At 54.4% G+C, this 17,814-nt stretch overlaps 1 protein-coding gene across 1 annotated transcript in view; it reads right to left on the bottom strand.

Moving 5' to 3' along the window:
- Positions 1 to 2,060: 2,060 nt before the first annotated feature.
- LOC119706185 (metabotropic glutamate receptor 7-like) overlaps positions 2,061 to 17,814 on the bottom strand; it is a 125,750-nt gene continuing 109,996 nt past the window's right edge. Inside the window, exons 5-6 of the mRNA XM_038149454.1 lie at positions 3,740 to 3,880; positions 2,061 to 2,089 (exon numbers count right to left, since the gene is read on the bottom strand). Of these exons, the coding sequence (XP_038005382.1) occupies positions 2,076 to 2,089; positions 3,740 to 3,880 (155 nt within the window). The 3' untranslated portion in view covers positions 2,061 to 2,075. The remainder of the gene's footprint in view (positions 2,090 to 3,739; positions 3,881 to 17,814) is intronic.

The following is a 17,814-nucleotide window of genomic DNA, read 5'->3' as shown; positions in this document are numbered from 1 at the left end:
AATCCTTCCTGGGAGGGACTGGAATAGAATTCCCAGAGCAGCTGTGGTGCTCCTGGATCCCTGGCAGTGCCAAGGCCAGGCTGGACACTGGGGCTGGAGCACCTGGAACAGTGGGAGGTGTCCCCGCCATGGCAGGGGTGGCACTGGGGGGGATTTAGGGTCCCTTCCAGCCCAACCCAATGCAGGATTCCATGATGGTTGAGGCACCCTCTACCAAAACCCCCAGTTTCACATCTCAGCTCCTCTGGAAGCCCTGAAATCCTGCAAACAAGTGAGCAGAAAATAAAGTGAGTTTGCAGCTGGTGAAGTTCCAGGCAGGATCCTTTTCATTATTCACTCCCTCTCATTGATTACAGAACTTATCAGGGTTTCAAGCCCTGACAAGGAAAATGCTTTTAAGTGGTTTCAGCTCTGTAACCAAATGAGCAATGCAGCAGGAATGGATGCCAGGGGAGGGGATCTGGGATTGAAATGCTGCACACAAACAGCACTGATAAGCCACAGCAAGTTCCAGAAGCACAGCAGGAGGAAAACCTGCAGCAGTGGAGAGATCTGGGAGAGGAACCCAAGCAAAACACACCTGGAAAAACCCGAGAGCAACGTAACGGTGTCCAAACAGGACAACAGTAAAGGTTTTTAAATCTCAATAGAATTTCCAGGAACGAGGATGCTTCCCTGTGCTGGAGCAGCCACTCAGCTGGGTATTAAACATCAAGAACGGGGCACAGTAAATCCAGATGTGGAGACAAAGGCAACTGCTCACCCCAAACATGTCTGAGTTTATACAGCTGGGAGAGAGCTGTCCTTCCCCAGAGCACAGGCTGAGTTACCTCCTAAAGAGATTCCACTGCAGTTAGAATTTGAACCCAAATCTGAAGCAGCGAAGAACCTGCAGGGCAAATGTTATGATTGTGAAATGTTATGAAATGTTATGGACCAAATATTCTTCAGACTTCAAAAAAAACCCAGCCAACAGCCAAATTAATAGGCCTGGCTGAACAGTGTTGCCTCCAGTTTGTGTCACCCTCCTGCTGCTGCACTGAGCAGCAAATCAGGCCCAAAGTCCATTTTCAGGCAGGAATAAACCAAAGGTGACTGGCACAATTTTAATTCCAACTCCAACATTGTTGTGGGGAATGTTTCCCCCTCCGAGGCTGAGCTGAAGAAGTCAGGCAGAACGTTTTACCACAGGCTCCAGGAACAGCTCCTGTATGATGGGAGTATAGAAATTCAATTATTAATTACTCTGCAGGAGAAGCAAGCTCCCAAAAGGCACCGAGTTCCTCCAGATGGAAGCAGCAGCAGCAGTGGGGGTCCCACGGAGGGAAGGCTAGAGAGCCAGCCTAAAAAACGGGTGCAGCAAGAAACCACGAGCCCCTCTGTGCTGTCAGAGCAAAACCAGGGAAAGTAAAAACAAACCCCCTCAGCACCATTTCTGTTTGTCTTTGAGAGCTGCACCATTTCTGATCATTGAGAGCTGCACCATTTCTGCTCCTCTTTGAGAGCTGCACCATTTCTGCTCCTCTTTGAGAGCTGCACCATTTCTGATCATCTCTGAACTGCACCATTTCTGTTTGTCTTGAGAACTGCACCATTTCTGATCATCTTCGAGAGCTGCACCATTTCTGATCATTGAGAACTGCTCCATTTCTGCTCCTCTCTGAACTGCTCCATTTCTGTTTTTCTTTGAGAGCTGCACCATTTCTGATCATTGAGAGCTGCACCATTTCTGCTCCTCTTTGAGAAGAAGGTGCTTTTCTGTTGTTTTTTTAACGTGGGGAGCTGCAGGAGCCACACCACACCCCGGTTTGCTTCAGCAGTGAGGCGGCTGGCACCTGGGACACTCGAACACAACGTGATCTCAGGAGAGCACACTTCTGTCCCACGGCTCTGCAGTGAGTACCTCGGGATGTCAGGGGAAGGATGAAACACAACAGCAGTTTGTTGACACGAGCATTTTTTGCCTCTGTTTGAAGGTGATGGGAAAGAGTTTAACCCCCTCCCTACTCGAGGCTCGAGAGCTCATCATCCTGATTCCTGAGAGACGGAGCAGCGGGGCCGGCTCAGGCACATCCTCACAGGAGAGCAGCTGCAACAAAGGCAGGGAAAAAAGCTGCAAGCCCAGAGTGCTGAGAACAGAGAGGAAGAATCCCACTTGTTCCATCTCTTTCAGATGCCAGCAGTGAGATGCAGGTTTGAGAGCTGCCGCTTTCCCTCCTTCATCTCCACACAGGCCCCGCACGGAGAGGAGAGACGTGCCTGTTCTCAGTGCCTCTCCTTCAGCTGATCCCTCTGCACTCATTGTTATCACCGCACAACAGAGGGGATGTGTTAGGAGGAATAAATAGTATCTCTAGGACAATTTTTATGGCATATAATTCACGCAGACAGACATCAAAATCCCACTCCATCGGTGCTCGCGCGAGATGAGCTCAGAGACTGCTTCAGTTCCTGAAGAATTAAACCCATTTTCAAAGGCTCTCGCATAATAGTGCTGCTGAGAGCCTGGTGATACTCATCATTAACAAGAGATTTAATTTGGAGATTGTGGAATGCTCACGGTATCAAGCAGGCAGCTCTTGTTTGCACAAGGTGGAATTCGGCAGCTGGGGAAGCGCCGGCGGAAAAAGATCAGAGTTCATCCACCCCCAGCACCATCACACCGCCCTCCTGGGGGACAGGGACGGCCCCAGCCCACGGGCCACCCTCCACAGCCACATCCCTGCACGCAGGGCTCTGCAAACAGCCTCCCTGATCCCCCTGACAGCACAGACCTGCACACAGCCCCTGAGGCTCCTCCACACCTGCTCTCCGTGTGGAAAGCGCCGAGAGCCAGGGCTCAAGAAGCACCCGCAGCATGCCAGGGTAAATGTTGTCATTTGGAGGAGCAGAGGATGACAAGGAGGCCTCTGAGCAGTGAAATCCCTGCACTGTCACCTGACAAAGCCCTCCAGGACCAGAAACAGCTCTGCAGGGACAGAACCCCCAGCCCAGCCACCAGATCTCATCAGAGACAAAAGCCTCGATCCCAGCACCACCGGCCATCCCCGTGGCACGTCATGGGGAAAGCAGATGAGCTCTCAAATCTCCTGCTCGCCACAAAGCATCGGGTAATGCTCCAACCCAAACTGCCCCCACGCTGCTGTGGGCCAGGATGTGTGCCCAGGAGTGCTGAGCTGCCCCCTGGCACCCAAACTGCCTCTCTCCTCTGGGTGGGAGTTTTCATCAGTTTTCAGTCAAGGTAAAACAGATGAGCTGATTTCCCCTGGTTGCAGCTGCAGGCAGTCATCCACCATGACACATCCCAGCTGCTGCTGGGGACCTGAAGGGGCTGGGGGAAGGCTGGGGGGGCAGCAGGTGACACCAGCTGTGGCTTCTGCGTCACAGAGGCACATTCTGCCCAGCGCTTCTGCAGGCTGTTCCAGTCATGGAATCCCAGAATGTTTCTGTTGGAAGGACCCTAAATCCCATCCAGTGCCATCCCTCCATGGCAGGGACACCTCCCACTGTCCCAGGCTGCTCCAGCCCCAGTGTCCAGCCTGGCTTTGGCACTGCCAGGGATCCAGGGGCAGCCCCAGCTGCTCTGGGCACCTGTGCCAGGGCCTGCAATTCCTTCCTAAATTGTTCCATCCTCCATCTAAAACCAACCAACCCCTCCAGCCACCCTTCCCTGGAACACGAGCATTCCCGGTGGCCCCTTCCCAGAGCAGGAGGAGGGAAGGATGAGTTTGTGAATTACCTGTGCATTTCCTGTCCGTGTCCTCCTTCTTGGAGCCAGTGATGGTCAGCTTGCAGTTGAAGTTCTCCTCCCAGTACTCTGCAAACCACACGTTCCTCCTGTTGTTCTCCAGGGTGCGAGAGGTGAAATAGGTGTCAAAGCCTGCAGGAGGAGAGGGCACGGCTGGGCATGGCTGCTCTGCCCTGGGGAGCTGCAGCCTGGCACAGACGCTGCCCCCGTGCCTCCCTCGGTGCCCAGCACACGGCTCTGTCCATGCCAGGCCACCTGGGAGCAGAGAAAATCCATCTTTGCTCTGCAGCTGCATCCTGAGGAACGCGACTCCAACCGCCAGGTGGGAAAACTGGGCAAGACAAATGTACAGGGCAAGACAAACGCACAACAGATCAATGTTCAAAGGAGTTATAGGGGAAAAGCATGGATTGCAGATGTACCAACAAGGAGTGGAAATAAACGACGTGGTGCAGCTGATACTGGGCTGAGCTCGACACTGATTTTGTTCTTGGCCTGCCCAGACTTCCAGAGGAGGAGGAATCTCCATCCCAGTGGGCTGTTACCAGCACCTGTGAGCACACAGATCCCACTGGAACCAGCCAGCACCAGCCTTCCCCAGCATCCATCCCCCATTCCTGTCCCTCTGCCCTCTGGGTTTTCCCCGGCAAACCAGGTTTGCACGAGCACAAACGACCCAGAGCAGGTCAGTGTGTCAGTGTGCTCACACCCAGCCTGCTGCTGCTCCTCCTGCCCCCTCTCCCTGTGCAGCTGGCAGCAGCTGTGCCCACCCACCTGCTCAGGCACAGCAGGGGCACAGCCAGGAGCTCCTGGCACACAGCAGGGCAGCTTTGTGCTTTGGAGTGCCATGAACAGGGGCTGCTGCTCCACCCTGCAGCCTGGCACAGCTCCTGCCACCCCAAACCCCGCTCCTGCCACCCCAAACCCTGCTCCTGGCACCCCAAACCCTGCTCCTGGTACCCCCAACCCTGCTCCTGCCACCCAAAACCTGTTCCTGGTACCCCAAACTCTGCTTCTGCCACCCAAAACCTGTTCCTGGTACCCCAAACTCTGCTTCTGCCACCCCAAACCTGCTCCTGGTACCCCAAACCTATTCCTGGTACCCCAAACCCTGCTCCTGCCACCCCAAACCTGTTCCTGGCACCCCAAACCTGTTCCTGGTACCCCAAACTCTGCTCCTGGAACCCCAAACCCTGCTGGCTCAGCAGAAGCAGATGTCACCTGGCTGTGGCTGCGGTGGGCAGCAGCAGCAGAGCTCCCAGCCTGCCCCCAGAGCTCCCCAGAGCTCCCCAGAGCTCCCATCCTGCCCCCAGGGCTCCCCAGAGCTCCCAGCCTGCCACCCAGCTCCAGCCCAGGCACAACAAGAGCCTCTTCCTTTACTCAGGACGTCGTGGAGGAGTTCAAACACCCAAATCCAAACCTGGATGAAGCAGACCAGGGGTGCAGAGCCCTTGAGAGCGCTGGCTGTGCCCAGAGGAGCTCTGAGGTGACTGACCTGCCACCCCACAGGTGCAATCCCATGGGAAGGGGCCTCTCAGAGGATTTTTCCCTCCCCTGGCACTCCAGCAGAGGAGGGTGCAGGATGAGCTCTCGCAGCCCAAGCCCTGCCAGGGCAGCATCCCAGGGCAGCATCCCAGGGCAGCATCCCAGGGCAGCATCCCAGGGCAGCATCCCAGGGCTCTGCAGTCAGGGGGGCTGCAGATACACCTGCCATGGAGAGGGGCACCCCCCTGGCCCCGCAGCCAAGGATCTCCCTGCTGCAGTCGGGGGCACAGCCAGGCAGGCTGGCACAGCACAGGAGCGGGCAGAGGCTGAGGAAAACCATCTGGCACGGGGAAATCAGCACGACAGTCCTTCCTTCCAGCAGGGATAAAAACAGCACAGACCCGGCTGTTTTCAGGCTGGAGACTGGCAATGGGGTCAGTCCCTGTTCTCTCTGCCCTGTGCCAGTGACCCAGCTCCAGCCTGGGCTTTCCCAGGGCTCAGTCTGCTGCTCTCCACACAGCCCCAGCTCCAAAAACCAGGCAGAAAATCAGCACTGAGGCCTTCCAGAAACAGGCTGAAAGTAATTCCCATTTTCCCTGCAGCCTCAGCAGCAAATGATGCCGTTTGTTAGAGCCAAAAGCAGGTCCCTCCTCCAAGAGAGGCAGCAGGAGGGTGCAAGCCCAGAGCACAGCCCCAGCCTGCAGGGCTGCAAGCAGCCCATGGCAAATGCAAGAAAACCACAAAGGGAGAAAGCCTGGGTGCTGGGCTGCAGCTCTGCTGAGTGCTGGGGAACTCTGTGAGCTCCACACGACCCCTCAGAGGGGCTGCAGCTTGGAACGAAACCTTCCCAGAGTGACACGGACCACGGGGCAGGAAAAGAGATCCTGGGGGGCAGGGACCCCCACCCCTCCCTGCTGGACTGCCCTGGGCTGCCCCAGACTGAGTAAATAATTGCTTACAGCTCCTGGGACACCTGTTGTAGCTAACTCATAACAAATCAGTGATTTAGGAGCATTTCTGTGCCAGCACTGTTTCTCTGCCCAAACCCTTCTGTGATTCTATGATTACCATTTACAGGATTAATTCCCCAAGGCAAATATTCATAAAGCAGCCAGGTTTTAGTTAGGGACACACAACCGAAACTTCTTCCTGTAAACCCATGTATTTTGGTTTTCCTCCTAATTAAAAGAGCATTTCAGAGGGATATCCAGTCCTGAGATCTACAATATCCATATGGCTGGAGAGAGCACCAGTAAACCCTCCCCACGTGCCAAACCCACTGACCTCCGGGGAAAGTGCTCTCTAACTTAATAATGTAAAATCAATGAGGGCTGATAAAACTGTAATAGAATTCCATATGAATTACTCTGAACCTTTACAGATTTAATAACAAATAATAACATTGCCATTGATTGCTCTAATGATCCCTCTGCATTCACAGGCAGGAATATGGATCCCTATTTGAAAGGGAACATTTTTTACCATTCTTTTCTATTGCCTGGGACAAGTGGGTGGGTGACAGTGGGACAGGTTCGGGGCTGGACAAAACCCTGGTCACTGCTGGGGTCAGCCCTGTGCAGCCAGCCCTCCTGCACAGCAGCTCCTGGGAATGCTGCTCCTGGAGAGCCAGAGCAGCCCTGGGAATGCTGCTCCTGGAGAGCCAGAGCAGCCCTGGGAATGCTGCTCCTGGAGAGCCAGAGCAGCCCGGGAATGCTGCTCCTGGAGAGCCAGAGCACCCCTGGGAATGCTGCTCCTGGAGAGCCCTCCCAGAGCAGCCCTGGCACTGCCCTCCTTCCCAGCTGGGAACACAGCCTGGGATGGGCACTGCCCTCCTTCCCAGCCTGGAACACAATCTGGGATGGTTTGGGCTGGAAGGACCCTAAAGCCCAGCCAGTGCCACCCCTGCCATGGCAGGGACACCTGCCACTGCCCCAGGCTGCTCCCAGCCTGGCCTGGGCACTGCCAGGGATAATTTTAGCAGCCAGGACTGTTCCCACACTTCCCCCAGGGCTGTCCTGCAGGTCCATCAGTGCAAATCTCAAATGCTTCTCTCATTTCAGACCCTTTTTTGGAACCAACGTGACCCACAGACACTCAGGTGAACAAGGCAAACGTTCTAAGCACACACCTGGGCCTGTGCCTCACCTCTCTGACCTGCAAACACGCAGACAGCTCTCACACACAGGGCTGAACTGGCACTGCTGGCTCAGGGGCTCTGGGGACCCCAGGACCCCACAAAAAACGCTGGATGCTCAAATGCAAAGCAGGAATAATCGCTTCTCACCCTGCTCGTGACCAAGCCCCGCACTGGTGTGACAAGATTTAGTGATTCCCCAGCATTCTCCATAATTCCTACTTCAGCAAATTACTTTTTCAGCAAATACCTCTAAGAGATATAAATAGTTCTTTTATGAGATTTTCCAAATTACAATGAATCTCCTATCACTTCAAATCACCGTGATTTGATTAAATCATTATTTTTGCACATAGAAAGATGATACTTCCTAAAGGGTCCATTCATCTTCCACCACGGGATGAATGCGTCCATGAGCCACATTGTGACGAGGCAGAGGACAGAGGGGGAGCTGCAGGGGGCAGTGGGGAAGGGGACAGGAGCCCAGACCCTGGGGAGGAGCTGGGCAAGTCCAGCTGAGGGACAGGGACAGCACCAGCAGGATGCCCAGCAGAGCCTCTCGATTGCCACCAGGAAACAAACCCTGCTGACCCCTGTCAGAGCCCAGAGATGGATTCCTGACATGGCAGAGCCTCCCTGCGAGGCCAGTCCTGCCTGGCAGGCTCAGCTCCCTGCCAGGGCTGGGCATTGCTCCTGCTCAGGAGCCCAGGCCAGCCAGGGGCTCTGCCACGGGCACCTCGGGGACTGAGAGAGCTGGGCTTGTCACCAGGGGCTCAGGAGCACACCAGGGACAGGGACAGGGGACAGGGGCAGGGATAGGGACAGAGGAGCCTGGCAGCAGGGTTTGTCACCAGGAGCACACCAGGAACAGGGACAGGAGCCTGGCAGCAGGGGTTTGTCACCAGGAGCACACCAGGAACAGGGACAGAGGGGCCTGGCAGTGGGGTTTGTCACCAGGGGGGTCAGGAGCACACCAGGGACAGGGACAGGGGCAGAGGGGCCTGGCAGCAGGGTTTGTCACCAGGAGCACACCAGGGATAGGGACAGAGGGACCTGGCAGCAGGGTTTGTCACCAGGAGCACACCAGAGACAGGGACAGGAGCCTGGCAGCAGGGTTTGTCACCAGGGGGGTCAGGAACACACCAGGGACAGGGACAGGAGCCTGGCAGCAGGGTTTGTCACCAGGGACAGGGACAGAGGGGCCTGGCAGCAGGGTTTGTCACCAGGAGCACACCAGGGACAGGGACAGAGGGACCTGGCAGCAGGGTTTGTCACCAGGAGCACACCAGAGACAGGGATAGGGACAGGAGCCTGGCAGCAGGGTTTGTCACCAGGAGCACACCAGGGACAGGAGCCTGGCAGCAGGGTTTGTCACCAGGAGCACACCAGAGACAGGAGCCTGGCAGCAGGGTTTGTCCCCAGCAGTCAGCAGCACACCAGGGACAGGGCTGGGCTGCAGGACACAGGCAGGGCCAGCCAGGAAAGCAGATTCTCACCCTGTGCCGTGGAGCTGAAGTCAGGATCCAGTGCTGGGCTGGCTCCAGTGGCACAGGCAGCAGCCAAGGGAGCCCCAGCAGCCTCAGCACGAGCAGCAGGGGTGGCTGCGGGTCCCAGGTGCCCCCAGCACGGCACAGCAGCAGTTCAGAGGGACTTGTGTCACCTCTGCCTGGCCTTTGCACCAGCACACGCCGCAGACCATCCCCTGCGTGTGTCACCAGGGACTGCAGGGGCTCGGGGCTTGTTCAATGAGGAAAATCATTAAGCCTCAATGAAGCACACGATTTGAGGCAGTGCGTTTGCCTCGAGCACTGTCACTGTCAGCCCAGGTGACAGCCAGCCCAGCACACTGGCCCAGCTGCACTGCACAGGGATGGCAGCAGTTCATCAGAGTTCTACTCTTCTGTTATTCCCAAGGATGCCCACGCTGCTGACAGCCGGTTATTTACCCACACAGCAAATCATCACCTGCTATAATTATTGATGCCAAATGAGCTGAAAGCAGCTACTCAAACACTTTTCCAATTTTCCTGGCATTTAACCCAAAGCAGCTTCATTTACTGGCATTAAATCCCAGATAAAAGCATTAGGTGGGGAGTGACAGCATCAATTTTAGGACAGCAAGTCTCTCTGCAGATTTTGTGCTGCTGCCCAGCCACACACTGTGGGGTGGCATTAAGACAGGCTACAGATATTTGTTTGACCTTCTTGCTCGGTAAAAAGGCCATAAAATAAATGATTTCATTAACTTCCATCACACCATGAAAGTGCTTTGCAGCTGTTTTCTTTTTCCGTAATTGCAGATTATAACTGTGCAAAAGGGTTCTTCAGGGGGTGTCACATTTGACTTATAATATCCCTGACATAAATCACGTACAGAGGAAATTCCACTCAGGGCAGACCTGGGATTTTGGGCTGCTCTCTTGGGGAAACAGATAAATACTGGCTGAGTGTCCTCGTTAGCAGTGTACAAAATGACACAGCTGCAGGGAGATCCCCAGCCAGTGCTGGGTGAGGCAGCCCTGGCGGGAAAGGTTCATACACAAGGCTGCTATAATTCATGATTCTACATCCCACAGCCCTCAGGCACCTCTCACTCCCTGGGAGCTCCCGTGTGCACAGCACCAGCAGCACAAGCCCTGGCTTTGTCTCTCCATTTCAGTGGCCCAGCAGCAGCAGCACAAGCCCTGGCTTTGTCTCTCCATTTCCATTTCAGTGGCCCAGCAGCAGCAGCACAAGCCCTGGCTTTGTCTCTCCATTCCAGTGGCCAGCAGCAGCACAAGCCCTGGGTTTGCCTCTCTCCATTTCCATTTCCAGTGGCCAGCCAGGCTGGGGGGTTCCCCAGCTCAGCAGGGCTGGGCTCAGCCTGGGCTCAGCCCCAGCCCAGTTCTGCTGCTGCCCTGGGCTCCTGGGCAGCCTCCCTGGGCACGAGCCACGGGAACAGACCCAAACCCAGAGCTGCCACACCTCTGAGAGCTCCAGGCCCCAAAACCACCCAGATCCTGCATTTCCAGCCCAGGGGGACTTCCCAGGCTGGCACAGGTATGCAGTCACCTGGGCTGGTGACACAGCTCAGCTGAACATTGCACCACTCCTTCCAAGGGCTCCTGCTGCAGGAATGAACAATTCCTGGGAGCTGCAGGAATGAACAATTCCTGAGAGAACAACTCCTGAGAGCTGCAGGAATGAACAATCCCTGGGAGCTGCAGGAATGAACAATCCCTGGGAGCTGCAGGAATGAACAATCCCTGGAACTGCAGGAATGAACAATCCCTGGAACTGCAGGAATGAACAATCCCTGGAGCTGCAGGAATGAACAATCCCTGGGAATGACAGGAATGACCAACCCCTGGAGCTGCAGGAATGAACAATCCCTGGGAATGACAGGAATGAACAATCCCTGGGAATGACAGGAATGACCAACCCCTGGAGCTGCAGGAATGAACAATCCCTGGGAATGACAGGAATGAACAATCCCTGGAGCTGCAGGAATGAACAATCCCTGGAGCTGCAGGAATGACCAACCCCTGGAGCTGCAGGAATGACCAATCCCTGGGAATGACAGAAATGAACAATCCCTGGGAATGACAGGAATGAACAATCCCTGGAGCTGCAGGAATGAACAACCCCTGGGAATGACAGGAATGACCAACCCCTGGAGCTGCAGGAATGAACAATCCCTGGGAATGACAGGAATGACCAACCCCTGGAGCTGCGGGGAGCAGAGTGCCAGCCAAGGGACAGTCCCTGCCCAGCGCAGAGCAGGGCTGCCTGCTGCAGCCAGGGCCCCACAGCAGCACCTCCTGCAGCACAGCCCTGCCTGAATTCTTCCCTTCCTGAGCCCACTTGCTGGAAAGGGGCAGTTTGTTTTGCCAGGACCTTTATCCTTGAAATAATCCTTTTCCTCACACCTGAGGATGAGCTGAAAGCTGTTTAGCAAATCCCAGAGCAGCTGTGGTGCCCCTGGATCCCTGGCAGTGCCAGGGCCAGGCTGGACACTGGGGTGCAGCACCTGGGACAGTGGGAGGTGTCCCTGCCGTGGCAGGGTGGCACTGGGGGGGATTTAGGGTCCCTCCCAAGCCACTGGATGTTTCTTTCCCAAGTTCCAGCTTCCCAGTGTTTTACCAGAAGCTGCTCCACAGATGGCCTGTTCCATTTTAATAATGCAGAGCAGCAAAGCAGAGATGCAGGAGGTCAAACTGCAGAACACGAGAGTGCTTTCCTCCCTGCTGACAAAACGCTCGAGCCTCTCCTTGAAAGCAGTTAAACTCCAGTCACTCACTGCATAATTTAAATCAGGGTGAGAATACAGGGATCCCTCTCTGCTGGGATGCAGACACTGCAGCAACTCCTGGAGACGCTCAACAGGTTAAAACTGTAACACAGAATTACAAGAGAACAAAAATGCAAGGGGCTGCTGTGCCCAGCCCGGCTGCACAGAGTCCTTCAGAGTTAAAATTATAATAAAGGGTTACAATAAAACAAAAATGCAAGGGGCTGCTGTGCCCAGCCTGGCTGCACAGAGTCCTTCAGAGTTAAAATTATAATAAAGGGTTACAATAAAACAAAAATGCAAGGGGCTGCTGTGCTCAGCCCGGCTGCACAGAGTCCTTCAGAGTTAAAATTATAATAAAGAATTCTAATAAAATGCAAATGCAAGGGGCTGCTGTGCCCAGCCCGGCTGCACTGAACTTTCCCACCCAGAGCTGATTTCCCCCCTGTCCCTGTCCCTGTCCCTGAGCCTGGCTGCAGTGTTCCCATGCCAACAGCAGCACCTGCAGCGTGTGCCCAGCTCTGTGCAGCCTGGCCTGAGTGCCAGCTGCCCCCAGGCACGGGCAGAGCCCCCCAGCACAGCCAGCTCCACTGCTGGCGTGGGGACACTGCTGGGGACAGCACAGCTCTGGCCAGGGCTGCCAGGGGGTGCCCAGTCCTGGGCAGCAGGCACAGCTGGCACAGCTGGCACAGCTGGCACCCATCCCTCATCCCCACCCCTGTCCCTGCAGGGTGTCCCCCCACCAGCAGCCCCTCTGGGGCCTGGCCAGCCTTGGGGACCCCAGGCCAGTCGTGTGGCCGGTCCCTGGCTCGGGCTCCCCTCCCCGGGGCAGCCCCTGGGTTTCCAGGAGGGTCAGCACCCAGCAGCTGCCCTGGCAGAGCCACCCAGGCCTGCCCGTGCCACAGGGGCTGGGGACAGATGCCTGAAGGGAAGGAAACTTTTACGTGGCTCTCAAGTTGCAAGATAATTTGTATTCCCCTCTCTTCACACCAACACATTAACCAAATACATTATTTCCATAATGAGCAGATGAACATCTGTGTGGCTTCCCAAAATTTCAAGTGGCAATACTCGAGACAAGTATTCCCTCTTTGGGACTGACACATCAGCATTTCAAATAACTGCCACAACTAAAAATACCACTTAAATTCCGAGGAGGTCGAAGACAGTTCAGGTGTGGTTCAGATTTCAGGGTTTTCAGGTAAAGCAAACCAATTTGATTCCACAAAATGAAGCTGCTGCAGTGTTGGACTGAAATGATTTGTACTTGGGCCTGGGAAGGGAGGTGCTCAAAGCAAGCTTTGCCAGGATGGCAGGGACAAACACCTGGAGCAGGGCTGTGTCACAAACACCTGGAGCAGGGCTGTGTCACTGGAACACCTGGAGCAGGGCTGTGTCACAAAACACCTGGAGCAGGGCTGTGTCACTGAAACACCTGGAGCAGGGCTGTGTCACAAACCCCTGGAGCAGGGCTGTGTCGCAAACACCTGGAGCAGGGCTGTGTCACCAAAAACCCCTGAAGCAGGGCTGTGTCACAAACACCTGGAGCAGGGCTGTGTCACAAACCCCTGGAGCAGGGCTGTGTCGCAAACACCTGGAGCAGGGCTGTGTCACAAACCCCTGGAGCAGGGCTGTGTCACAAACACCTGGAGCAGGGCTGTGTCACAAACACCTGGAGCAGGGCTGTGTCACAGGAACACCTGGAGCACGGCTGTGTCACAGGAACACCTGGAGCAGGGCTGTGTCACTGAAATACCCAAAGCAGGGCTGTGTCACCAAAAACCCCTGAAGAAGGTTTGTCACCAAAAACCCCTGAAGCAGGGCTGTGTCACTGAAACACCCGGAGCAGGGTTTTGTCACTGAAATACCCAAAGCAGGGCTGTGTCACAAACACCTGGAGCAGGGCTGTGTCACTGAAATACCCAAAGCAGGGCTGTGTCACAAACACCTGGAGCCACATCTTTCCATCCCAGCTCCCCTCCAAAGCACACGGCTCACGGCCCAGGGACACAGAAAAAGCTGGAGAACAACAGAGAACTGGGAAAGAGCCTGCACCAGTCTGTAACAAACAGAAAAATCCACAGGGAAGTCTTTTACAAGTATTATTATGCAATAAACACTGGCCTCCTGCTCCCCCGAGGGAGAGACAGGAAGGGTGAGGGCAGCACATCATTCCCAGGGAATATTCCAGGGAAAAATGAACCCTGAGCTCCTTCCCTCTGGCACTCGGGGGCTGTGAGGGTGAAACACTTCAGAGCCATCAACAAGGAGAGAATTTCAACAAGTCACCACTCTTGCATTGTTTTTTCCAAAGTTGATACTGCCCAGATAAAAAAGGAGCAAACCAGCTCTTGTTGGAAATGAAAACAAAATGGGATTCACATCTCTTCGGAAGACAAACAACTGAAAATTCCTGGGACAGTTTTGTTGGTTTGCAGCGCTTGCAGTTTTTGATTTTTTAAAGATACAGGCTCATTCCTGTGCTGGAATTGAGCTATCCCTCAACCTTCCTGCCCAGAGCTTCACAATTCCAGCCTCAGCCTCATCCCCAGTCTCTGGAATTGAGCCATTCTTCTGAAATCTATCTGGACCCCACCGTTCTGAGCTCAGACAGCGAAGCCTGCTGTTCTCCACACCAGCAAAGCTTCTGCCAGACTTTCTAAATGATTCAGACCAAACCTCTGTCCTGTGCTCTGCGTTCCTCCTCCAGCTGCTCCCTCCCTGGGGGCCCTGCAGCCAGAGCACTCACACCCCTGAGGAAGGGCAGGAGAGCCTGGCAGAGCAAACCCCGAGAGGAAAGGCAGAGCTCTGCAGGGCTCAGTCCCACCCCGAGTGCCCCCGAGCAAGGGGCAGGAGCCAGAGAGGGCAGGAGGTGAGCACATCCCTCACAGCCGGGCTTAAAACAATGTCTGGGACCCGGGATGAGGCTTGGGAATCTCCTCTGGGGTCAGGAGGAACCAGCTCAGAGCCCCGAGGAGCAGGGCACAGCACCCTGCTGCCACAGCTGCTCTGTGAACAAACGAACAAACCAACAAATAAATAAATAAATTAACACAATCTCCTCTCTTTGCTCTGAAAGCCTCCCCAAGCCTTTCAGGTTCCCTGTACCTGGCTGGGCTGGCACTGGAGCGTGTTCCCAACTTGCCAAGGAGTGATTCCCCTTTCATGTGCTCTTCTCTGGCTCCCTGTCTATGCAATTATGCAAATAAAATGCAACTTCATCCTTCCAGCATAATTACATCAAACACAATCAGGCTATATTAAGACTGACTTAAGATGAATGAATTCAGTTCATCTAATGATTTCCTAAATCCCCCCCGTGGGACTGTGGCAAAGAGAGTCCTGTCCCAGGAGTGGCATCAAGTACCAAGACAAATAGCTGTGGATGTGGGGCCTGAGCCTACAAAAAGCCAAACACTTCGGGCCCCCTCTGGAGCCACAGGCTGCTGGGATATCCCCACTGTCAGACACGCAGGAACATCAGCTGGTGGCTGTGAAACCACAGCACACCTGCCCTCCACACCTGTATCTGAACCAAAGCCACGGCTGGGGGTGAAGAATCATTTGAAAAATGCTTTTTTTCCCGTCCAGCGTTTCAGTTCATGACCCTCCCAGGGCGGCTGAAGGCTCCCGGGCTGATCTCCCAAACACGATTCCCTCCCTGTGGCAGAGGCAGGGCCAGCACCCAGGCCAAGGCACGCGAGCTGCGCTGCTCCCTCTGCTTCCAGCAAGGCTTCCTAGGAGCCTCCTTCCAACAAATCCCAAATACCACCCCAGGCAGCAGCAAAGGGAAAGGGAAAAACACAAGAGATGGTTTTGAGGAGCAAAAAGAAGGGCAAGCCCCTCATTCATGACTCTGACACAGAGCTCTCACCAAATGCAGGGGGAACTGAGCTGTGCCCTGCCCTGGAGCCCCAGGATGCTGCACGGGAAGGAGCTGGGCTGGGCTCTGCTCTGGGCTCTGCGCTCCACCTGCTCCTGCAGCCTGGCTCCTTCAGCTTGCAGGGAAAACCAAGGTGCTTGATTTCTTTTCTGCCCCCACCAAAAGCTGCTGAATTTTAGATGTTAATTTCTGGGTGATGAAAGAATGACATTAAAAGGTCCAGTTCCTTTGTCTGGGTCTCGTGGCCAAATGAAATCCAAAGGACAGAAAGGAAACCAAAGCAGAACAAGCTCCAGCAGCCTGGGCACGAGGAAGGCAGCAACCCAGAGGGATCAGGGCTTCCCTGGCAGGGAAACACCAAGGCCTGTGGGTTCCTGACACATCCACTGGCTGCTCTCCTGGGGGATGCACAGAAATGGGATCAGCCTTGCTGCCTTGATTTTTTAAAATTTTCTAAGCCTTCTGATGTTTACATTCTTGTAAGGAACTTTCTCACACAATTCTGTGAATAACTCATTGTTTTGCATTCTTTTATGGAGGAGGAGAAATTTGACGGCCTGCTGGTTTGTCCAGTGCCATTGGAGAGGTGGCACTGCCACCCTCCAATCCACTGCCACTTTTGGAAATCTGTAAGTGCTGAAGTCAGGAAATAAACTCCCCCCTTTTTCACCTTGAGAGCAGCAGCGTGCACGTCGTGTTGTGTCATGTCCCACAGTGACACAGCCTGAGAGGGGAACGTGGGAGCTGAGCTGCTCCTGAGCCCCCTGCCAGCAGGAGCAGGGGGCACATCCAGGTGGCATTTGGGGACAGCTGGATGGGCAGGAACCAGCCCGAGCCCTGGGGTGGCCAGGAGCCAGCAGGAGCCCTCTGCCCTGCCCAGGGACACCTCGCCCTGCCCAGGCAGGAACTCACAGACCCCACGATGTGTCTGCTCCTGAAGGATGCCTCAGCCGCAGGGATTTGTAGGCAGAATGCAATTTAGGCACGGCAGCAATCCCCCAGCCTCTGTGGCCACGAGTGCAGAACGCACCCAGGCTGTGTCAGGCACTTCTCCACTGAACAAGGAGATATTTGCAGGCTCAGTAAACACTTTTTTTTTTTTGCAGGTACAGCAAATACACTGCTATTCATACCTCTAATTTAACTGACTTCCTACACCTGAACTCTCCCACTCTGCCATCCTCACTCACTGTGTCCAAAACCCCCTCGTGCCTCCCATGAGGGGTTTAATGTGTAGCATAAAAGGAAAATATTTTAAAACAAACAAACGTGGGAAGTTTTTGTTTCTGTGTACTGTTGACAGAAATTTCGTTTCTGTGTCAGAAACCCTCAGGGATGAACACAGACAGTGGGAAAAGCTTATTAAAATATCCTGCTTTTCAGAAACAAACCACTTCATTGTCTGTCAACTTTCTGTATTTACGGAGAAATAACATCCAAGAGTGCCTCGGGGGGCTAAAAATGTAAAAGAATGAATCAGATGATCTACCTGAGAGGAATAACTGATGAGCAGGGAGTGCTGGCACAGGAAAAATGCAAATATTTGGTTTTCCAGGGAGCGAAGGCACCAGAACCCATTTTAATGTGGGCAGCGTGCTCGAGGACGGGGCCAGCAGAGGAGTTGGCTTTCCCTGCTCAGTGCCTCCCCTGGAAACAACTTCTCCTGCAAGTCCCAGAGAACAGACTCTGACCAACCTCGCTGGAAGCCATGGGGATGCTGAAACATCCTTACCCACAACAGGATTAACAAACCGAGGGGAGATCAGACGACAAACTCTTGAGAGCACAAAGGGAAGCTGAGAAAGGAAGGGGTTCAGCAGAAGCAGTTTCCCAAAATTCGCCACACACACACACCTGTACAGGTGTGGCTGTTGCTGAAGCACACAAGCAGTAGGGATAAACACAGTGCTTGGTCTGAAATAAAAGTAAAGCTGAGTTGAAATGGAAACCACCGATGGAAAAATGAAGTTTTGGTCCTTCAGTAGAAAACTTCTCTGCTTCAGAGAGCAGACCCGAATTGCCCAAGGCTCCCTCCCCTGTGTGCACAGGGGGTTCACATCAGCTGGGATAAAGCCTCCCAAGCTCTGTCACACCTCCCAAGCTCTGAGATCGGGGCTCTGACAAGTGTCACTGCCATATTTCCTGAAAAATCCCTTCTCCAGGATTTCTTCTCCTGGGAAGCCGAGAAGCCTCAGAGAGAAATGAAAACAAGAATTATCTGATTGCTTCTGCTGTGTTTGCTGCTTTAGAATGTGGTCTGGAGATCCTTTACCCACAGGTGATTGTTTGATTGG

This window comes from Motacilla alba, chromosome 12 (assembly GCF_015832195.1).
Source record: "Motacilla alba alba isolate MOTALB_02 chromosome 12, Motacilla_alba_V1.0_pri, whole genome shotgun sequence".
Taxonomy (NCBI): Eukaryota; Metazoa; Chordata; class Aves; order Passeriformes; family Motacillidae; genus Motacilla; species Motacilla alba.
The sequence above is the reverse complement of the archived record's forward strand: the minus strand, read 5'-3'. Positions and strand labels throughout refer to the sequence as shown.